This window comes from Lutjanus erythropterus, chromosome 14 (genome assembly GCF_056507025.1).
Source record: "Lutjanus erythropterus isolate fLutEry1 chromosome 14, fLutEry1.hap2, whole genome shotgun sequence".
NCBI classification, from domain to species: domain Eukaryota; kingdom Metazoa; phylum Chordata; class Actinopteri; order Lutjaniformes; family Lutjanidae; genus Lutjanus; species Lutjanus erythropterus.
This window is the reverse complement of record NC_139330.1, coordinates 17,944,091-17,968,159: the sequence shown is the minus strand read 5'-3', so window position 1 is coordinate 17,968,159 and position 24,069 is coordinate 17,944,091. Positions and strand designations below refer to the sequence as shown.

Sequence of the window (24,069 nt, the reverse complement as noted above, 5' to 3'; positions counted from 1 at the left end):
ACTGTGCTCGATTAACACTGCCTGGCCCCTAGGTTTGCAGTTTATTTTGTTTATGTTTATTTGATGACAAGACATTTTTTAAAGAATATCCACCATGTGAACACAATATATGTACAGTTAAAATGTATTTTTAACTCAGTGATAAAGAACTCAAAACTAAATGTCGACACAGTACCCTACTACAAGAAAGTGGATTTTGTACTTCAGTGGTGTAATTTCCCTTAAAATTTGCATTTAATCAAGTTACCAAAACTGATTTCATGACAGTCATTTTGACACAGTAAACACAGGCGTTACTCATGTTACTAATTAAGGTTCTGTTGCATTCATGTCAGACAGTCAGGGTGCTGCTATTGTAGATGTTGGCTTAAAGGAAAGGCCGTGCTACACTAAATGGAACAGGACCTGAATTAGTATCATTTGCAACACGTTTACATTATTATTTCATAATAGTATGGCTGCTGTGAAAAGGTTGGATGTACACATGAAGAAGAGGTTGTTTCAATCACTGGTTCGGAACCTGTCCTGGAGGTCCTGACTCCCCACAAGGGGGCGCCAGAGCTACATGGGTGAGGCCTTCTTACTTTTATGGAGTGTAAGAAAACTCAGGGTTACCACTCAGCATTTCATTACTTTCTTTGAAGAAGACTAAATTAAATTGTTACTTATTTATTTAGATTATTATTTGAGATGTTATCATAAAATATAATAATCTCACATGATACAGTGAAGACCTGAGAACAAGCTATATCTTGCATTAGAAAAGTATGCAGTCACAACAGCCAAAGAGCTAGTTAAATGATGACCAGGCATCAGGGAGAAGAAAACACTGAATTTGTCAAAAAAGGATGCCTATTAAGTATGTATATTTGCTGAAAAATAAAAATTACCTCATTCAGACAGGGAATTGTGAAAAGAAAAATCCCCAAAATGTCAGGAGAGCTCATCTCTGATGCAATATTCACAGGAAATAATTAACTCAAATGCATCTAAATCGCTTGTTTTACACAAACATCCTGCATGTATTGTGTGCTGTTAATGGTTCATTTTATCTTTTGTTCTGTACTGTGATTGTTATACATTGAATACTATATGAAATATTCTTAAAATATGGGTAGTCAGTTTTATCTATCTATCATTTCCATGCATTGCCTGTCTTCTTCTCTTTTCTATTAACAGCTGGTCTGAAAACATGTGGAGTCCAATGAATAAGAAAATTAGTGGGTACAATAACACAAAATGCAAGTCAAACCTGAAACTCCACAAAACAGAGACCATTAAAAACACAACATCTTATTTTGTTTGTTACGGAACTTTTTATTGATCTTGCAGCAACAGTGTCCACTGGCATTGGAGTTTCATTTAAAATAAAGTTATTCAAAATCAGAACAGAAAGTTACAGTAAGTTTGTTTCGAATCTCTTTCAACACACAATGTTAAGCCCTCATTGTCAAACCAAATTGATTTGAAATAAATCTGCAATCTGAATTATGATGCCGTAATAGAAAGAGGTTTATCGCCAAAAAAATGTGCAACGCAAATCGGGTTCGACCCCCTCGATGTGTTCGTCACCAAACATCGCCAGAATTAATTGCAAAGCCGAAAAGAAAAAATAAAATCTTTGATAGACATCATTTCAGCCATTCAGTGGTTCCAGTCACACAGAGAAACAAAAACAGGACCTTCATGGTGATTTATTTGCCAAGTTCAGAGCTGCTACTTGGACCGAGTACAATTAGCAGACACGACAATGATTGTGGTGTAAAAACTAAAATAAAAGACTGGGACAAAATGAGCACGTGGCATTCTTTTAACCACATCTTCATCTGAACTTCAGAATCCTAACATGACAGGTACGCCATCACACTTTCAAACTTCACAGCTGCTTGTGGAAGAAACTATTTAGAAAAAAAAAAAAAACATAAAAAGTTCTTGTTTTACTCAATTGCTGCCTGTTCAATGTTACAGTGAAAAAATAAACATCTGTTGGAAAGTACAAATTGATGACAAGGAACCCTAGTTTTACTTTAGTTACTGCATTTGATGTAAAGTAAGGCATGGGCAGACATGACACATGAAAAGAATAAGGTAATGTAAAGTGGATTAAGGACACTGGGGACAGATTTGTAGAGTAAGGGACAGCACCCATCAAGCCTGATGCAAACAATGTCTTCTGTTTCCATGACACTTTTATCAAATCCAAAGGCTTGACAGTGCTTATACCCAAACAAATATCCTCGATACTAAGAAACTGTATTCAAAAATAAAATGCATATAAAACATCTGAATTATTTCAAGTTTTTCAAAAAATCTTCTAGTATTTTACCCAAAAAATCAAATCTGGGATTTTAACCATTTTCACATTAATCTAAATGTTTATCTGGTCTGAATGTTCAAAAGTAATGGACAGATGTTGACATGCATGACCTATTTTCTTGGATTTATCAAATTATAAACACAAAGCTCTCGCCAAAACAGCAAACCAGTTGAGTCAGAAAAAAAAACTGGAGAAAAGTGTCTTAAATTGTCTTGGCAGGAGAGAAATGTGCAAACAGATTAATAGGAAGGTCACAGGTAGTGGTGAATCATGTGGCTTGATAAAGTTAAGGTAAGATAAACCTTTATTGATCCCCAGCACAAAATTTTGGTAATATTACCGTAATATATTGTTATTTTGACCGAAAAGTTTGTTCTCAATTGCCGGATTTCTAATAAGCTTTATGTAACAGAGGGGAATACAATCATTTGATTATTACAAAACAGTTAAATCACGGCCTAAAATTCTTTTAAAAAATGTTTTCCCCTGAAAACTGGAAACTTGTCGTTGGTAATGGAAACTAAAATCTTGGAATGGCATGAAATCTTCACCTAGTTGCAAAATAAAAACACAGCATCCCTTTACATACCATCACGGGAAACCAAAACAGACCAAACAACCAATAATAGATTGTGGAGCTTTTCAAGTAGTTCCAAAAAAAGAAATAAAAATCACTTAAATAACATGCTTAACAAGGGTCTTCAAAACCAAAGACTGTGATGAATATCAAAGCTTTTGACTGATTCTAAGGCCAGTACTAAATATTACCACTTCCTCCCCCAATTAACTTGGAATATGATCGGTTTTACGGTGTGCTCTGTTAGATATCCTGACTCACAGAAAGCTGTAAGATGAGCACTGCAATCTACTAACTGGACAATGTGTCTGGGTACATAATATTTAGGCCTGCGCCCTCACTGTGTGGTTGTTGAGTTGAACAGCGACTGGGAAACGTGGAAATCTATACAAATAAACCTAGTTTCCAGAGCTGGCCACGCTGTACCGGTATGTATGATACACTGAATCCCCATGGTTTGCACACATTACATCCAGCAGCGAGACAGAGAGCTAAAGAAGATGGCTGCCATGAGGGCTCACAACATTGGTTTCTACAAGCCAAGCCACTGGCACGTGTGATGCCAGGTCATTTGCTTTTGCTGGTGAGGTTCCAGTCTGTTAGATGTCCATTTCAAACTGAGCATCGTCACCTTAAAAACAGAAAAAAAAAAAAAAGACAGCAAGATGTTGAGACATGTCCGGAACAGGTTTTGTTATCATGGCAGTTAGTTATTAGCTGGAAATAATTACATTACAACAAAAGAGGGAGAGTTTGTCACATGTCTGAGGGTTCGGTGATTACACCTTTAAAAACACTTTCTACAACACTGATTACAAATAATTGGGATTCTGTGTAAATAAAAACAGAATGCAATGATTTGCAAATTCTTTTGACTTATATTCTACTGACTACAGTACAAATACAAAATATTTCATGTTCAAGCCGATAAACTTTATTGTTTTTTTTTAAATATACACTTATTCTGAGTGTCTAAAAAAGATGGGCCAGGCATAACACTGAAAAAGAGGTGACATAACACCGTGGTAAACATGTCCCTGTCCAAGCTTTTTTTCAGAATGTGTTGCAGGCAATGGGAATTGAGGACACGAACTGTTGACATTTTGAAAGTGAAATTCTTTCCCAATCTTGCCTGATGTATGATTTCAGGTGCCCGGCAGTCCGGTGTGGTTTTTTTTTGCTCTACATAACGCACCACGCATTTTCAACGAGAGACAGATCTGGACTGCAGGCAGGCCGATCTAGAAGCTGAACTCTTTCACTATGAAGCCACGCTGTTGTAACATGTAGAAAGTGCCTTGGCACCGTCTTGCTGAAATAACCAGGGACGTCTCTGTAAAAGACGTTGTCTGGATGGCAGCATGTGTTGCTCCAAAACCTGTATGTGCATTAATGGAGCTTTCTCAGATGTGACAGTTACCCATGATGCCATGTGCACTTACACACCCACATACCAGTGTTGCCAGGTCTGCATGTTTTCCACAGAATTGGGTTACTTTTTAAGTGTTGCCGTGCCGGGCTGAGTTTTTTGTCCATTAGTTGGGTGGTCCTATTTTGCATGCAAATTACATTAATAATATTGTTGGCTGGTTTTCTGCCTTGTAACAATCTAGATGGTCCCTCTCCTCTTTAGCTCAGAGAGTACAATCAACCTGTTTACCCACTGAGTGTTTTTTAAGCTTTCTACAACTTTCCCAGTCTTTGGGAGCCCTGTCCTAGCATCAAATCCATAATGAGTGTTTATTTACAAAAACAAAAAAATGTTTATTGTTTTGAATGTGAAATTTGTAACTCTTACCGTTTGTGGGCTTGCCATCATGGTTGTTGATGTGGTTGTTGGCTTCGTTCTTCTGGTTCTCTCTCAGGACATTTTGGCTGGTCACTCCGGGGATGACAGGCAGGTGAGCTGGGGGAGTCTGCGCAATGGGGGAACTGCGCATTTCCAGTAGGAACTTACGGTCATAGATGATCCGGGTTCCTGCAACAGGACACATATCATGTTTCAGTTACTCATGCTCTATCTGAGGAATTGTGAGTGCTGTCAAATGTGTTGTAAGACCTGCCCCCCCCCCCAGAGGGCCCAGATTCAAGCCACCCTGTCTGTGAGCATCTAACTTCCTTACAAGGTACAAGTTTCATATATTTAATATTCTACAACACCGGGCTGTATAACGAAATGAAAGCTGTGGTTGATTTATGCTACTCACAAAACATAAGTTACATAAATGAATGAATAAGTGAGTCATAAAATAAAAACATTCTTCATGAGGATGAATTAAGCAGCCTCAGTGACCTGGCCTCAGCCTCTTTTGCACTCAGTTTAAGCACCTCACCTCACCGATATCATTGATACTCAGTAAATGGTCGGGGTTTTGCAGACTAGCTGACTATCAAAAGCAAAAAGTGTCTCCCGTGACTAGTTGACTGTCTAGTTGAATGATGTACTGCGTGGTTTTAATAATTTGCTGCAGAGTTCTCTGTTTAAACCTTTTAGTTTCAATCTGTTCTGTCCAAATTAAGATGCCAATCAAATTTCCAACCCAAAAAGCACAAAGAGATTAAAACTAAATTTGAGAAATAAAGAACATGGACCAGCCAGTGTGACTGCATGGTGTTTTTCCTTGGGAGTCCAAGAAAACTGAGCAGAGGCATCAGTAATAAATTGAGACAGTTTCATAACCAGTTAAAAACTCCTTGTAGTTGCATGTTTCTTTTTGCACACATTCTCTTGTGTAATAGTTGAACACTGGTCAGACTAACAGAGTTTATACACACAAAAGTTTCTCCTGCTTTACTGACAGTGACAGAAAGATGGATCGCTTCATGGTTTGGATTTGACTAACAAAATTGATTTAAGTGTTAAGGAGGTTTTCTTTCTATCAATCACGTGTCTATCTTGTACTCTACATGTTGTTTGCCTTCTGAATAAATCCGGTTAACCTCAGCCTCCATAGTCTTGCTGGCATCTCAGCAGTCTGGTTTATTTATTGTTCCCACATTAATCGGATTCACTGACCTTTTACACAGCAGACACTTGTCAAGGGGGGGGAAAAAAGCACAGGTGGAAGTAATGATAACAATGGCTCAGTGCCAGACATTACTGCAATGCAACACAGCAATTCATTTTATCAGAAGCACCTGACAGTTCAAATTGTCTGCTGTTCACTTTATAGTTTCTCTGTCTTTAAATGATTTTTATCCTGATATTCTCAAACTGTATATCTGAATTAAAGATGAAAAGATCAGTTGACTAACTGATTTCAGGCACAATTTCAGGCAAGACAATTAAGACTGAACTGTGGTCTCAAATGAACACTTGAATAATTTTTTAAAGCTTTGGTATTTTCAATACTATAATTAACCAATATTGTATTGTTCTAAACATATGGTTCTCTGGTGTACAGATGATCTGTTTTACATCACTGTAAAGTAGGGCTGCATGATATGGGAAAAACAAATTGCAATTATTTGGACATTTTGGCAAATGATGACTTCTTAATGAAAAACAAACAAATGGAAAAGAAAGAAAGAACAACAGAAAGAGAGAATAGAGCCTGAACAACTGATCAGGTCTGACTGGCCTGATCTTGGTCTATCACAGATATATCAGTATCACTGTATATGTTTACTGATATGCATCAATATGAAACCTTTTTTTAAAGCACATATAATGCAGAAAATGATTCCTGGGGTGATTTAGATGGAAAACATTTACGTGAATAAGAGGAGCTCCCTGCCAGCTGTAAATGCTGCTTCTTATTTTACAATCTGCCCCTTATTGATACAGTATTAAAGCATTAAGCAACTGAGTGATACTGAACAGTACTAATGTTTATTAACCCATCTTATTTGTATTTATTCTTTATTTTCTTGGTGTTCCTTGCCACAATTGGTAGGCATGTGTATATGTTACATAAAGTATATAATATTCTTTAATAGAGTTATCCGTTTAAGAAAACATACTTCTGAAGACCTTTGAATAGTCGTATCGGAGCAAAGGTCGTGGACAAACCACATAGAAAAGGTCTTATTTTTAATTGCAGCTAGTTGAGATAACATCACAGTCGTGCAGTGATACTGGCCAGATTTACTGGAGGCCTACTTCCTGAAATGAATCATATTGAAAATCCTGATATACTTCAGCAATTTGATACACAACTGATGTACTGTATTTTCTCTAAACTACTGGTTACACCAGTCATTTTCCTTGCATGAGTTTTACCCTTTAAAATTTAATATAATAACTACTAGATAACAATGCATTCATGAGAATCTCTGCGCTGCGACTAAGCCAATCAGGCAGCAGCCTGAGAGCAAGGGGGCGGGACTTAGCTTTGTTTTTGTTTTTATCTGGATGACAAGGCAGCATAGGCCACACTGACATGAACAGCTAAAGGTGTGCTGAGAGCTCGTTATCCCGTATTTTCTTTAAAAATCTGATGAGCTAGACTGGACGTGTCCTCACCTCCGGGAGTGGTAGAGAATAAAGTGCCTCCAGGGGTGGTGCAATAGTCATGAGGTAGCTGCGTTGTGTCGTTGATCATCACCGTCCTGGTCGGGATGGCCCTGCTCTCACTCAGCTGACGAGAGGACATTTTCGGCGCCGATTGGGTGACAAATGCAGCAGCTACAGAAAACCGAGGTGTCTATATCCCGACGGACGGTGGAAACCCGGGCCCTTCCCCACTCTCTTTTATCTTCCCAGAGGCTTTCTTGTCTTTCCTTTCGTCCTCCCAGCCGTCAGCACCGTCCCCTCCCTCGGCAAGGCAGGAAGCACGACACGCTGCGGGCGGATGTGAGGTCAGCAGCGCGGAGCGTCAGCCAACCACGGCAGCCCACTTTTTTGTACTTTCAGAAACATATCTGTCATTAGAAAAAAAAAACATGTATTTGTTGATATTTCCTGCAGTTGGAGAGAAAGAAAAAAAGACTGAATTTAGTAGTGTTATACTGTAAAATGTTTCTGTGATATCTGTCCATGAAACATTTTTAAATTTTGTTTTCATTTTATGAAACAGTATGTACACACACACACACACACACACACACACACACACACACACAGACACACACACACACACACACACAACACAACACAACCAGAAGAAAAATAATATTACTGTAACTAGTTACTTCCCAATAATGAGACTCGGTGTGCTGCATTCATGGTCTCCTTGGATGATCCAATTTCCGAGTTGGGAAGCTGTTCTTTCGACTTCGGTGTGTTCAATTTAATAATTGTTTGCTAAGAGATTTATCAATTTTTGGTAGCACGTATCGCACCAAGATGGAAAGTACCTTGAGAGATGTTCACCCTGCATATTCATTAGCACTTAGTCCAGACTTTGTTAAGTCTGTAAGCCGACTCAACTTCAAGTTTACATGGAGGAATCAAACTGACCATATCACCTCTGTGTAGGTGGGCTAAAGCCAAGAGACTTTGAATGTATGAATGGAACTTGAAAAATGAACTGGTTAAAACAATGTGTTAAAATCCCTTGCAGTATCTGACATATATTCCCTCAAACTTTATTTGATGAAATGGGTGGTACTGAATTTGTTTTAAATGTGTTTACAGTGTAACCAAATTTACTTTTTCAGAAATAATTCTACAAACACAACTTTACACCTCACAATACATCATTGTGGAGCATCGTAATCCACAAAAGAAAATCATTATTTTATAGGAACTGGGTGGACAGAAATATTTGATGTGTAATGGACAACAAACGGGGTTGGGGAGAGGGTTGAGTTTATTTCGTTTATTTTATTAAAATGGTGTTGTAGAATCTCCCAAACAGTCTAAGTGAATGGTGATCAGTTTTCAAATGGTAAAAAAATGGCTACAAAGTATAAAATGCCTCCATACTTGTCATCTGGCATACATCAAGTCTCCTAAAGTCCTAACATGCTGTTTGCACATGGTCACACCAGTGTGCATGTGCACATGAATGTGGCTCCAATGTTGATTGAGAATGGAGACAAATATTATATGAGGGAAGCTAAAATTTATAACCATTCAAGTAAAATGCTACAGTCAAGCAGCATACATAAATTGAAGCCTATAGTGCAGTACTGTCTAAAAGTTCAATGATAGTGAGTAAAGTTGCAGCAAATATATGGATACATCCACTGTAACAGCACACAACAGAATGGTGTAGATAACATGATAAGCATGCCATTTAGGAAATTATGTATGATATGAAGTTTGAACATATGGAATGAAACTTGAATATATGGAATGAAATTTAACATCATCCGACTGACACCACCTTGTGTTTTCAATGTGTATTATTTCTTAGCTTGATGCTGACACATAATGGGAATTACCATTAACATGCTAATTGAAATTAGCATTGCAACCACAGTAATTATTTTCAAAACAAACAGACCTATTTGACTTCAAATGTTAAATGACGTGTGCTCATACTTTCAGCCATATTTGCTCTGTAGAAACAAACTAATAGCTGCTGACTTTAACTCAGTCTGTATATATATATATATATGATTGAAATTCATTAAAATCAATGTTGTGATAAATATAAATACAGTGATAATGTATGCTGTTCAAAGAATATGTGCTGATGAACTAATGATGTGGAGGGCAGGAATAATTAATGAAAACAAGCTATGGCATGCTGTTCAGACATTATATATTATAATAAAAATAATATATATAACATTTATTATAAGTGTGATAACTCTGCATTTAAAAAATGCAAATGTATATCATAAACCTGAATTAAGAAAGAAGGATGGACTATACCCAGAATGCACATAAGGGTTTGAAAATAATCTATACCACAATAATAGTAATTATTTTCAGAAATGTCTCATAACCCTGTGTTTCATAGTGTTAAAAACGACCTCCCGGTGACAGTTGCTGAGACAGAGAAGAGGCCCAAAAGATTCTGGAGTGATGAAATTATTATTCAGTAACCAAATTCTTGAAATCCTCCCAAATCAAGTTGATACATTGCAAGAAAACATCAGATGTTCAATTGTTTCTGTTACAGTTTTACAGAATTGAAATTCATTAAAATCAATGTTGAATGTATCTCTTTAAAATTAATGACAGTGATAAATATCATTCATTGTTCTAAAATGCTCTTCTTCGGTTTTAGTGGTATAGGGAAACTGATATATCGTCCGTGAAATGGTAGTGGTGTACATGTACTTATTAATTTTGTCATCTGCTAACTATGATATTTCCAACAGTCCCTGAAGGTTTCTGTAGCAAACTGCGCATGCGCTGTATCCTGTCTGTGTGCTCTACCTACCACCTAACGCGGTCGTTTCCTTCCGCCGACATCCTCCATCCCCGACCAGACAGCAACACAAACCTGCAGTAAAACATGAGCTTCTCGGTGGTAGAGAGGGGAAACCCGAACTCCCTGAGCTATCGCTTGTTCTTCAGTAAGTAGAAACCGAGTAGAAATACAACATTTGTGTCATTGTTTGCTACTTTTGAGCTCTCTGCTCAAACCCCGCAGGCCGACCGCAACTTCCCACGTGTCACTTATTCATTTATCGTCGCTGGCGTGTTTCATCAGATCAGTAACCGTGTTGGCATTATGTTCTTAAACTGTACAATTACAAGTTAAGCCCGACTTGTTTGGCTCGTCGTTGTCCCTCGGGTCATTGAAAGTTGCGTCAACCGGTTGTGCCTGTTGTGCTTGGTAACACCCGGGTCTCCAGTGAGATGATTTGGTTTGTGACACAGCATTAACCTGCAGTAATGTCCATTCAATTCAGCGACCTTGCACCATTTATTCTTGCCCGAACTTTGGCAGAAGGAAGTTTGTTATTTCGGGAAATGTCTCAAGGTGCTTAAACACGTCACCCATTGTAAAATCATAAAAAGCCTGAAGTTGGTGTGACAACGCCCTGTCTGATTATAATTGTTAATAAACCCATTGATATTAAGAGGGCAGACCAGCAGTTGCTGGAGAAAATGCACCCTGTATTAACATTTTCATAATTTCTCATAGCTCAGTCTCAGGTCTGTCATAATAAACTTTTAAAACACTAGTCTTTATCAAAATGCGAGATTTTAAGGTCTTTGAATGCAGACCATGGTCATTATTATAATATTGAGCTACAATGAATAGTCCATTAAGCGTTTAGTCGATCAAAAGAAAATTATTTACAGTGTTTTTTGATAATCTGTTAATCATTTAAGTAATTTCCAAGCAAAAACATCAAGCATTTGTTGGTTCCAGTTTTGTAAATTTGAGTATTTGCTGCTTTTCTTTGTCATTTATAATTGATTGATGATTTTAGACATATTTTTGGGCTAAATGTTTAGTTGATTAATCCTGAAAATAATCAGCACATTAATCAATAATAGGGATGTCAACATACCAAAAACTCAAGGCGGGATAATGTGTATTGCAACCACATTTTTGTTATTATAAAAATGATTTTCTTTCTAAAGGAGAAATCAGTGAAAACAGTAAATATAGAACATATATTTACTGTAATAAATCATAAAATGACCATGTTATGTCATTGGAGATGTAGGAAACATGTTTAGTTGAAATACACACTTCTCTGACATCAGTGGAACTACTTGCTTCAACCATATATGGACAAAATGTACCAGCAGAAATCTGTGAGGGGTGCTGGCAGGCTCACTGAACATCTTACTGACACGCCTTCAGTCAGAAGTGAAAGTAATCCACTTAACATGATGAAATGGTTTACCTGCTGCACTCAGTTGTCACTATGAGACAGATACAAAAGCAGCTTTTATCTGATATATTCACACAGTGTTTAATCTTGTCTGTCTTACAGAAAATGGTGACGGAAAGTACATCTCACCATTCCATGACATCCCAATATATGCTGATGAGAGTCAGGTAAGGTCACCTTTACCCCATTAAATATGTAAATGTGTGTGTGCACTTTAAACCCAACCGCTGGTTAAAATGCCACTTGACATTTGGCTGTGAACCTGTAGTTTTGTTCTTAGCTGCAGATATCAAATACAGACATTGAACTCTTTTAAGTAATACTGGTCCAGAATAGCGAGGTCATAGTCTGTTTGCAAAGGCAGTGGCCTTTACTCTATTTTCTCAGTGGTGCGTCAACATATTTTGTGATTGCAGTAGATTATCTATTATCTTATCTTTTTGAAACAATTCATCCTATTTGTGGAATGACTAAGGAAAAGCCCTAATGTAGCACATTATGTAAGCATTATGTGTTTGTGTTGTACTGATTAAAAATAATTTACAGATAATTATCACAGATTCTTGTGTCTTACAGAACATCTTCCACATGGTTGTTGAGGTACCAAGATGGACAAATGCAAAGATGGAGGTACAAGTCTCAAATTATTTTCCACCATCAACTTTTGGAACACATTTCAGCAGCTTTGACTCTTTTTTTTTTTTTAATTAATATATAATGTCTTAATGATTGCATGCATCTTTTTTTTTTTTTTTCAATAAATTTGAAACCTGGTTCTTGAGCTAGTGGAAATGTTTGGGTCACACAATTTGGAAACAATCCTACACAGCCAGAATGTGATTCCACAAAGAGTATAATAGTAATATTAGTTTAGCCTATTCTTTATCTGCACCTGTGGAGAAATGCTGGGTTTAAACAAAATTAATAGAAATGCAGTTTTAAAAAAGCTGCACAGCATTTGAAGGTTGAGAATTTGAATGTCAAAGTTATTAATTGAGCAAAGATTCAAACTATTCGTTACAGCCCTACATAGAGATTTACCATTTTTAGCTTTGGCATTATTTAAATGATGTGAATATAAAGTGAATTTAGTCATGCCAATTAGTTTATTAGATTATCTGGATTTAAACGTGAAGTTCCTCTGCTGCACCGATGCAGCATTAACAGTGTTTTTCTAGTATTTTATTGTCTCTAAAAGTAACAGTGATACATTTTTTTTCAGATTGCCACAAAAGACCTGATGAACCCAATAAAGCAAGACGTGAAGAAGGGCAAGCTGCGATATGTTGCCAATGTTTTCCCACATAAGGGCTACATCTGGAACTATGGAGCCATTCCTCAGGTTAGTTTTTTGGTTTGAAAGATTGACAGTCCTGCAGTATTTTAAAATGTGCAACAGAAATTGTTCAGGAGTTTTACTTCATTCTGCACCCGTGGTTTGTTTTGTGACGTTTCAGACATGGGAGGATCCCGCACACAAAGACGGAGACACCGACTGCTGTGGTGACAACGACCCCATTGATGTCTGTGAAATCGGCAGTAAGGTACGACACAGGCTGATGGTTTCATAGTGTTGTTGTTCATCTTTCAGCAGGTCATTAAGCCGCAGTGATTATCTACATCCCCAATTCAAAAAATGTTTGTACAGTGTGTAAAACATAAATAAAAACGGAATACAATTTTTAACTTTTTAACCTGTTTTCAAGTGAATACAATACAAGGACAATATTTTCATGTTCACGCTGATAAAATCTGATGTTTTTTTGTAAATATACACTTATACTGAATTAGATTCCTGCCACATGTTCCAAAAGTGTTGGGACAGGGGCCTGTTAACCGCTGCATTACATTCGTTCTTTTAGCAACACTCACTAAGCCTTTGGGAACTCAGGAAACTAGTTGCTGAAATGTTGAAACTGAAATTCTTTCTCATTCTGGCTTGATGTAAGACATTTACTTCAACAGTTCAGGGTTTCTGTTGCTGCATTTTGCACCTCATAATGCACCACACATTGTCAATGTCAGACAGGTCTGGGCTGTAGGCAGGACAGTCTGATACGATTTATGTTATTAGAGGGATTGATAATTTTGACATTATTCTCAAGTTGAAAAACGTATTAAACAGATTGTGGAGTGATTTTTGCAGGGATCTCTACCAAACAAAGATGTTTTCTTAAGTCTGTAGAATATGATGTAGACATCCCCACAGCACCAAAGTATTTGATTTAAAATGGTATTTTGACACACATTTTGTCTTAAACAAATACTGCACATCCTACTATTTGAAATTTGCAGTAAGTGATCTTGCACATTCGATAAAATTTCAATTATTATTTGACTCTAGTAGTGATCTGGATGGTCCCTCTCCTCTTTAGCCCAGAGGACACAACGTCCACGATTTCCAAAAAAAATTTAACATGTGGACTCTTCAGACCACGGCACACTTTTCCACTTAGTGTCAGTTGATTGCAGATGAACTCAAGCCCACATACTTAGTTGCCGATTTTAGTTGGGGTTGTATTTGATTATTTACTGGGCATGTTTATTTCACGGACAAAGGATAATTTTGCTAATGATAACAGAAAATAAATTGCAAACTGAAATATCTTCTTCTCCAGGTGTGTTCCCGTGGGGAGGTAATCAAAGTAAAGGTGCTCGGGGTCCTGGCCATGATCGATGAGGGTGAGACTGATTGGAAAGTGATTGCAATCAATGTCGAGGACCCTGAAGCCAACAGCTTGAACAGTAAGTGGCTCAATTTATTTAAGCCCTTCTCTTTTTTCTCTGAGTTTTTGAGCAGCCCTTCATCAGTCATGCTGAACAGTCATGCTGAACTCTCATTGTCTGTTTTCAGACATCAGTGATGTCCAGCACCTGAAACCCGGCTATCTGGAGGCCACGGTCGACTGGTTCAGGAGGTACAAGGTGCCAGACGGGAAACCAGAGAACCGGTTCGCTTTCAACGATGAGTTCAAAGACAAGGTCTCCACCTAACACACCGTGCTCAGTCATTATTTATTTGAGATTAATCATGAAGACTTTTCTGCTTTGTCATTGTTGTTCTGCTCCCCCTGGTTTAATAAAATATGCCAAAAATCACTGCAAAACACCACATTAAAATAGAATTGTATACTGATTTTTCTTGCATTAATATAATAGTTAACTGTAAAAAGCTTACTTTTAGCTAAGCTCTTTTTTTTGTGTGTGTTTCAGGACTTTGCCATTGAAGTAATCAAGAGCACTCACAAATTCTGGAAAGCCCTCATTTCCCAAAAAGCCAATGGTGGTGAATTGAACTGGTAAACATCCTTCTTACTGCTTTGACTACAGCTAAAAGTAATACAGGTCCTTTTAGGAGAAATTTACGCTTAGTTGTACAAATACCAGTTCCCAAAAACTGGTATGCTGTGTAAAACATATAAAAACATTATGTAATATTCTGCAAATTCTTTTTGACCTACATTAATACAGTACAAAAACAACTTTATTGTTTTTTTTTTTGTGAATATACACTCATTCCAAATTTGATGTCTGCAACATGTTCCAAAAAAAGTTGGGACAGGGGCATGTTTACCCCTGTGTTACATCACCTTTTCTTTTAACAACACTCAGTAAGTGTTAAAAAACTGAGGACACTCACTGAGGTTTTGAAAGTTAAATTCTGTCTCATGCTTGCTTGATATATGACTTCAGTTGCTCAACAGTCTGTGCAGGCAGACCAGTCTAGTGTCTGAACTCTTTTTTTATTACGTAGCCTTGCTGTTATAACACATGCACAATGTGTCTTAGCATTGTATCGCTGAAATAAGCAGGGACGTCCCTAAAAAAAGACATCTAGATGGCAGCATATGTTGCTTCAAACCCTGTAGCATTTTTCGTAATAGGGGTTCATATACATTTATGGATTTTTGACTGTAAATGTGTCTAATCATTCATTACAGCAAAAACACCTGTGTGTCAGACAGCCCTTTCTGCTGCTCAGCAGATGAGGCTAAAGCTGCTGTTGATGAAGTAAGTACAATTTTGTTCATTCCCTTATGCAACATACAAAGTTTCAACACTGAGCTGCTTTACTCTTTGATTATTATTTCATAAATTATGTTTCACTCTATTTTTAGACCTGTCCTTGCGGAAAAGAAGATCCTATCCCCTCATCAGGTAGCATTTCAGAAAATATTCCAGTATGAAATGTCTAGCTGATTTTCTGCCGAACCTGATATGAAACTGACTGTACTGTTTTCATTTGCAGTGGATACATGGTTCTACTATGAGAAGAAGTAAACCAGGAGCTGGTTGGATTGTAGCACAGTGAAAGACTCATTCTTCAGCAACACTTGAAGATGGTCTCACATTAGGAACCAATGGGGTGATGGGATGGGATGTGGATGGTTGGGGCTGGGCTGGGCTGGCTGTTTTCCTTTATGTGGAGAAATTGTGGATAGATACTGTAGAGAAACAGAAATGTCAAAAAAAAAGCACTCATGTCTTGACCAATGAATTTTCACTTATTTAACAAAGATCTCGTTGGAGATGTGCTGTCATAAACAGTATGAGTACTGTGCCTCGTAGATACTTGCCCTGTATGAGACTCTTAACTGCTTTAATAAAGCTTCTCGGGTTAAATTATCATCAGAGTGTGATTTCTTTCCCACTGAGCACTGGATTAAAAACTATCTGCATTAACACTCGAGATTCTCTGTTGCTGCCATGACTCAGAAGTTTGAGTAGAGCTGTTAGTGTCAAAGTAGAGCAAATAAACTTCAGTGGACTAAGTTGTCATATAATGCTGCCACCTAGTGTTCAATAATCTACATGACCTTTCTTTTTGTAATGCATTGTGTTGCTTACATTGCTTAAATATTACTCAATTACAAGTAAAAGTACTGGTGTTAGAAATATACTTAAGTAAAAGTACAAGGTGTTTGTCTCAAAAACTACTCAAAGTATTAGTAACTTATAATCGTTGATGTCACAGTCACCTCTCCAAGCTAGGGTTGTAAATTTTGTGTTGTTTTTAAGGATTTATAACAAAATTGTCTTAAGGGAAATTATAACACATTGGTATTTTTTAAACAAAATCTACATTCGTGAATAAAATTTACTCAGCAGGATCTAAAATCTCCCCAAAACGTTGCAGTAAGATTGTTGTTGCAAAAGAAAGGACTGCCGGGAGTTAAGTAAGTACATTTAAATAAATTTACCCAAGTACAAGTATTTGAACGTAATTATATTTTTGAGGTACTTGTATGCTACTATGCAAGGTTTTACCCTGAAAAGCAATACCAATAACAATATCGTTTGTTCAGTATCTTATCGATAAGATAAGATAAGATAAGATAAAGTAAGATGGTATAAGAAAACTTTATTGATCCCACACCGGGAAAATTCACACGTCACAGCAGCTCAAGCAGTACAAATAGAAAGAGGGGCATGACAATAGAATACTATAAAAAATACAGATAAAGTTAAAAAATGGAAAATATATATATATGTATATATCAGATATCATATTTTGATACCGACCAGTCAGGGGCCGGTACTGATTTGTACGTTTACTTTTTGTACTTTAAGTACAGTTGATGCTTATACTTACAAAAATAAATGCATGAATTTTACTTAATTTCACCACAATATTTATGCACTGTTTTATCGCTATTTTTATTTGAATAAAATATCTAAGTACAGTACTTTTCCTCTCACTGGCAGAGAGAGATTTGTGGTTCATTTTTCAGTAAAAAAATATGACTGGCATGCGTGCGCCCCTCCCGCTTTTAGCTAGCTCGATGACGTATTTCCGGTTAACTGTCAAAGTTCTGGGCTTCATGTCAGTTGACGGGACGGGCTCGGACCAAAATCCAGCGGACAGTTCATAAATTCGTCAGACCAAGGTAATAATAACAACACAAATCTTATATTAGTTTACTTTGTTCCAGTTACCACATCACCATTTTTTTAAAGTCTTGTTTTCTGCTTGTTGAAACACTTTCCTGACATTATAATATTAATGGTCTAGTTTTATCATTCTGGACCTCCTGCGCGCTCATGTTGTTTACTAAATTTATCATTGTTTACGCTGTGACAGCTGACGTTGCTGCTACGAGCTTCATGTTATAAGCCGAACTGTGTCAGTAATGGTGAAGTCACTGGAACAATCGTCTCTGATGAGCTCTGTCAGGAGTTTAGTGTCCTAATGTGTTTTATGGTGTAATTAATGTATTTTTGCTATGGGATACTGATTTGAGATTCACATGCAAACCTGCGGTTGTTTATTACAATTCTGAGGGTTGACTCAGTACACGGGGTCTGTTCTGTTATATTTAATCAACAGACGTATAAATTAAATGTCATACTTTATATATGGAGTCTGGTGATCCAGCTGAAACATTGCAAGGTAAAGTAGTCAACAATTGTGTAATTTCCCGAAGCCTTGGTCACTGAAGGCCTCACCAATCACTGCAACAAGCACATCCCGTCCCACAGAGAGTGACAGGTGTGTGTGAGTGTGTGTCAGTGAGTGAGTGAGTGAGTGAGTGAGAGAGGGAAGCAGGGGGTGACTGTCCAGATCAAGTGTCCTTGCCACAACCCGTCATAAAAATAGTCAGAGGAAGATCAGTGTGACTCACTGAGACAGCTCTCAGAACAAACTAGCATCTAAAAATCATCTAAACTCTGCTTGCTGCCTAGTTTGCCCTCTTTTCCCTTTCATGCATTACAGCTTGTGTGATTACGCAGAGCTTACACATACCAGCAGAGTAATCCAGGGTCAGGAATAATCATTAACAATGAGCTTCAGTGCTCAAAAGTGTAATGCAATCATGTCCTTTTGCAACAGGACTTTGAATTGTATAAATATTTACTGACTTATTCTTTATTTTCCAATATGTGCCATTTTTGAGGTATGCTTTAATGAGGCAGGGGCTTGCTTTGTGTACTGTAATGTGTTAATGTTTAATGTGCCATAATAAATAATATCAGTTATATTATCTGTTTTACAGGCAGTCAAGAGAAATGTCTTTTATATTTGACTGGATCTGCAGGAGCTTCAGCAGTGTCTTGCAACTATTAGGTAGAGTATTATACATGAATGTCAACAATATTGTCCAACAGTAAACACCACAATATTCTTGTCATATGCAGGGCTACACACTTAATCAAAATATTATCAAAATTGCAATATGGCCAAGTGCAATATCCAGCAGAAGCTGCAATTTTTTTGATAAAGCTAAACTGTATGACAAAACAGCATTATAATGAAGTACTATAATGCTGCAGAGGTGCTCTGGCCTACAAATATTGTTGTCTAGCTGTAAGAAAACATGTTTGTTTGCTACAGACTCCAACAAATGTCACGTCATCATGATTTTTTCAGTGACAATGAAATTTGCGATGTAAAAAATTATCATTCCCAGTAATCGTGAATTATATCACAATCCCATTGTGAGTCAGAAACATTTGGTTACATTAGCAGAGGATCAGGTCTTAAAAAACAGTAAAAAAGGAAAAAAATCTTTTTAGTTTGAATGTCTGTCTCATTGTCAGTGAAGGTAAAGGAAACTTAGAGGCCAGCACAAGTAGTATGACAGTTATTTGGTGTATTTTAATACACAGTTTTGTTGAGTACTCAGTTCTGATCGGGCAGTTACAGAATTCTACAGTCCCGTTATTTCTGAATAGCAGACTGCTGCTATGAATAACATAGCTACAACATGCTATAGGTGCAGTTTTTTAAAAATATTAATATTAATTAATATTTATTTTTAAATAAATATCTTGTGTGAAATTATTATTATTTTTTGCGTATGTATCCGTGCAATGAGCGGCTTTTGGGATGACTCAAGACCTCCATCAAACCCACTTACTGTATGTTATCCCTTACTTAATATATAAGTTAAAGCAGATCACCAAATGTTTTAGTTGGAGACTCCAAATGTTCCCACAGTAACTATAAGTTATCCTGATTCAATTTACATTTATATTTTTATGTTTTTGTATTTCACCAATTCCACTTTTTGGTATTATCTGTATTGAAACTACCAATTGATGGCATAAATGTGAAATAACACTGATTAATTATAACTTCAGTAGCTGAATATGACAAGAACAAAGGACCCCCTCAGTCTTGGTGCTGAGTGTGTCAGGGCCTTCCTTTATCCTCTTTAAGACTGAGAAAGAAAAAAAAAACATAATACAAGTTTAGAATGAGTTTATTTTAAATACTGATCAGTTTTTCTTCTGATCATCAGGGTTGTACAAGAAGACCGGCAAGCTAGTGTTCCTTGGACTAGACAACGCTGGAAAAACGACACTCCTGCACATGCTCAGAGACGACAGGCTGGGACAGCACGTGCCAACGCTACATCCAAGTACATCCACCGATTTGACATGTTGTCACTGCAGCAATCAGCCTCGTTTTTCTTTTTTCATGACGTATCTAAAGTCAGTGCTTCCCCTCTGTGTCCACAGCATCGGAGGAGCTGACTATAGCTGGAATGACCTTTACAACCTTTGACCTTGGGGGTCACACACAAGGTGGCACTAAGGAAAATGCTGTTTAATGCACTGGCAGCGATATAAATAATGTGTTACATGAACACTGAAATTCTGTTTCTCTCACAGCACGAAGGATCTGGAAGAACTACCTCCCAGCCATAAATGGTATAGTCTACATGGTGGATTGTGCTGATCATGAGCGGCTAGCGGAGGCTAAAGTTGAACTGGATGTAAGTTAATTACACTGATTTCAGTGGAAATACTAGAATTTGATTGAGCAGAATTTCAACTTGGCATGCTTCTTTAAGCTTTGATGAGATATCATGGTCATTTTATAATTTAGTACAGTAAATGTATTTCATATTTCTCCTTTAAGTTTAGATTTTTAAAAAGCTACTGACTCAGCCTGTCATATTTTCTCGCCATGTCTCACCGTAGACTCTGTAACAGATAAAAGACTCCTGCTCAAGTATCTCACAGTGCAGTGTTGTACAAGTCTAAAAGATCTGAGATATACTGAGGAGGCAGGTTGTTCAGTGCCAATCCTAAAATGTACTGGAAGACAGAATAAAGAGTCTAAAACCGGTGTGGTGATGTGTTCAAACCTGTTTTCTGTGGTTAAAAGCCTGGCAGCTGAGTTCTGTTCTCTCTGTAGCCGGTCTGCAGTTTTTCTTTTAAGACATGTAAAAAGGCTGTTACAGTAGTCCAGGCATAACACACATAACACAGCTGTTTATAGCTTTCTCTGATAGGAATGGTCTCTTTGATGAATATATGACACCTCCTCCTGTCTGCAGGCCCTGTTAACAGATGAAACCATCTCAAATGTCCCGGTTCTCATCCTGGGGAATAAAATAGACCGTCCAGAGGCCATCAGTGAGGATGCACTCAGAGGAATGTTTGGTCTTCACGGACACACAACTGGAAAGGTAATGAACACCTGTGCAATTAAATTGGGGCTCCAAATAATACTTACTTAACAATACTTACTTTAATTATCGCTTAATCTGTTGTTTATTTTCTCCATTAATTGATTAGTTGTTTGGTCTAAAAGATTGTGAAAAAAATGTTGATGTTGATGACATACTCAATTGTTTTGTTTTGCCCACAACCCAAAATATTCAGCTTACTGTCATAAAGGAGTAAATAAACCAGAAAATAGTCACATTTGAGAAGCTGGACTCAGAGAATTCAGGTTTTTTTCCTTTAAAAATAATTCAAACTGGTTAATCGATTATCAAAATAGAGGGCAATTTATTTAATAATTGTGATCCTAATCAACATGATTCATAATCTATTAATTGTTGAAGCTCTAGATTAAATGATGTGATTGAAAGCTGAAGTCTATTTTGTCAGTTTATTTAATTTATACAGTTATTGCATCCATCTGTCTGGGTGAAAGAAGTAGAAACACACACTAAAATACTATCAATACTATAGTTAAAGACTGCCTCTTTCCTCCTCTCTGTGACTTCAGTAAATCACGCCTTTGTGTCCATGTTACCTGGTCCTTCAAGGACATTTTCACTGCATAAAAACAACAGCAAGCTTCACAAAAATTTGCAAGGCCAGACCTACCTTCCTTTCAGCACAGAAGAAAGGCGTTTTTCCACCCACTTTCACTCTGAGATAGTTGAAAGCTCAGAGTTGCTTGAATTTCTAGTACAAATCTGACTTGCCAAGGGCAGGCGAAACTGTGTTTGGATGCACCGCTGCTCTTGTTAAATCCAGCGGCAGTGGGGTGAAATATACTGTTGAGAAGCATTTGGCACATTACCTGTCTCATGCAAATTTTTCATAGTTAGTGTTAGTCTTATTTACCACCTGCTGTTTCTCAGCAAGAGACGAAAATGCAAGAATAGATGAGAAAAATGAGCAAAAGGAAAAGCCTGTGTCAGTGATCCATGAGTCACACCACAGCCCTCCAAATATTGCACTGTATTCAAGAGCTGCAATGATTAGTCAATTAATTGATAAGCTGTCAACTACTAAATTAATCTTTAACTAGTTTAATTTATTTATTATTAAGTAAACTGAATATTTTGTGTTGTGGACAGAACAAGACATTTGAGGACAGCACCTTGGGATTTTGGAAACACTGATCAATATATATATATATATATATATATTTATTTATTTATTTATTTTTTTTACAATTTTCCAGACCAAACACCAAATCAATCAGTAGTTGCAGCCCCACTATGCTTCTCTGTTGTACAACATGCAGAGCGTTACAGGTTAAATATACTGATCATACATGTTCAGTGTATATTGTAAAATATGTTGAAACGTTTGAGTTGTGAATTAAAATCTGTGCTTTTAAATTTTATTTTTTTTGTTTCTTTACAGGGCAAAGTGTCACTGAAGGAGCTGAATTTGAGGCCAATGGAGGTTTTCATGTGCAGCGTGCTGAAGAGACAAGGATATGGAGACGGTTTCCGCTGGCTCTCCCAGTATATTGACTGATTCTTTTAATAACCTTAACCGGATTTACCGTGCTGCCTGTGCACACAAAGACATGTTCCACACAAAACTACCTGCTGTAGAGAGAGGTTTTATTAAATAATACCTTATTTATGAACTGTGTTAGTAGGAAATGTGTTTCAAGTAGTGTTTTGTGTTAATATACCTTTTGTTCTCCATGTGTTCAAAGAAATCTGTATCACACCACAACGAGTCAAAGATTAGTCTAGAATGTTTATTTAGATTGAGTGTGGAGAATAATCTTCATGGTGTGGTTCCTACCTTTACTTAAGGCCTGTGGAGAATTCTGTCCGCCATATAGAACATGTCATCGCTGTGAACCAGTTTCTGACCCGGGTTTATTTTTAGCCGCTGGTGTAGATTTACAGTGAAGGTCAATTTGGTTAAACACTTCGTGCTCTGAGTTACTCTTCCTTGATAGAGGATGAATACTGTATCTTTATATTTGTCCTATTTCTTTCAAACTAATGGGAATCTTTAATTACCATCAGTTTTTTTTCCAAGGACATAATAGTTTTTCAGGAGAGTGCTGCAGAGATTTGGTGCCATATTTATAAATGAGAGCAGTGTTAATACAGTAGTGTGCTACATCCAAGGTCAGTTCTGCTGATTGCATGTTTTTTTTTAATAAATGGAGAATACACTACAGGCCATTTATATGAATGTGACCACAAGTGCATTAACTGACATTTTGTTACGAGGAGCTTTATTTAATAGCACAGGACAGTGTTAAACAATGGCAGTATATGTTAACTGCATCAGCACAGCCAGGTGATGTAACAAACTCTTACTTGTTGGTACCTGTTTTTGGTTAGCTAATTGCTGTGAAATGACTTGAGTACTTTGTGATTAGTAGCTGCTCACAACATGCAGTCATATTATGAGAGTACTCGGTTGGTGCCTAAAAATAGGGCAGTCAAAAGGTATGCATGGAATTACCTCTTAGTGCAATATTATACATTATTTTGTATATAAGCTCTTATTTATATTTTGCAATAAAAAATAGGCTTGCCTTTTACATCAAGCATCGAGCTCTGAAGTACTGTATCTCTTACAAATGGTAGGTCATATTGTTATTAAACATGTGTGAAGTTTGAGCATAATAAATATTTTTGACAATCCTTTAATACTTGTCTGACTCATACATACAAGTTATAAATACAACCAAACCAAGTGATTATTAATACATTATATTATTAGGTCAAATAGGTTTTAAAAATATTATGCTAATGCAAAATCTTCTTCCAAATCTTTCTATAATATGGGACCTTTTTTCAATTAAACCTTTATTGTTTCCAGGGGCTAAGTGGAGGTTAACTCAAGAAATCCACCTCTTTCAAAATGAGGCTGTGTTTACTCATCTATTTTAGATCAACTGCATCAATCAATGAGGGGAAACAAGGTGGGTGAACTATATCTGATCCACACTTTACCCACCCCTGTATTTACCACTACACCCCTAACTAAATTGTTGCATATTTTTAATATTCACATGCTGTAAACAGAA

The 24,069-nt window shown here is 37.0% G+C and overlaps 3 protein-coding genes across 3 annotated transcripts; 2 read left to right on the top strand and 1 right to left on the bottom strand.

Annotated features, from left to right (window-relative positions):
• Positions 1–1,293: 1,293 nt before the first annotated feature.
• On the bottom strand, positions 1,294–7,678 carry eif4ebp2 (eukaryotic translation initiation factor 4E binding protein 2). The gene is made up of 3 exons (XM_084735977.1): positions 7,360–7,678; positions 4,693–4,872; positions 1,294–3,525 (listed from the first exon to the last, which is right to left on the bottom strand). Exons 1-3 carry the CDS (start codon positions 7,487–7,489, stop codon positions 3,494–3,496), a joined length of 342 nt encoding a protein of 113 aa, XP_084592103.1. The 5' UTR covers positions 7,490–7,678; the 3' UTR covers positions 1,294–3,493.
• A 2,477-nt stretch (positions 7,679–10,155) lies between these two features.
• ppa1b (inorganic pyrophosphatase 1b) lies at positions 10,156–16,217 on the top strand. The gene is made up of 11 exons (XM_084735975.1): positions 10,156–10,310; positions 11,691–11,755; positions 12,165–12,218; positions 12,811–12,930; positions 13,046–13,132; positions 14,207–14,333; positions 14,443–14,570; positions 14,802–14,887; positions 15,530–15,599; positions 15,707–15,746; positions 15,838–16,217. The coding sequence occupies exons 1-11, from the start codon at positions 10,250–10,252 to the stop codon at positions 15,867–15,869; spliced, it is 870 nt and encodes a 289-aa protein (XP_084592101.1). The 5' UTR covers positions 10,156–10,249; the 3' UTR covers positions 15,870–16,217.
• A 1,159-nt stretch (positions 16,218–17,376) lies between these two features.
• On the top strand, positions 17,377–23,689 carry sar1ab (secretion associated, Ras related GTPase 1Ab). Its single transcript, XM_084735976.1, has 7 exons — positions 17,377–17,476; positions 18,584–18,654; positions 19,832–19,951; positions 20,052–20,117; positions 20,205–20,308; positions 20,876–21,007; positions 22,428–23,689. The coding sequence occupies exons 2-7, from the start codon at positions 18,597–18,599 to the stop codon at positions 22,542–22,544; spliced, it is 597 nt and encodes a 198-aa protein (XP_084592102.1). The 5' UTR covers positions 17,377–17,476; positions 18,584–18,596; the 3' UTR covers positions 22,545–23,689.
• The last annotated feature ends 380 nt before the right edge of the window (positions 23,690–24,069 follow it).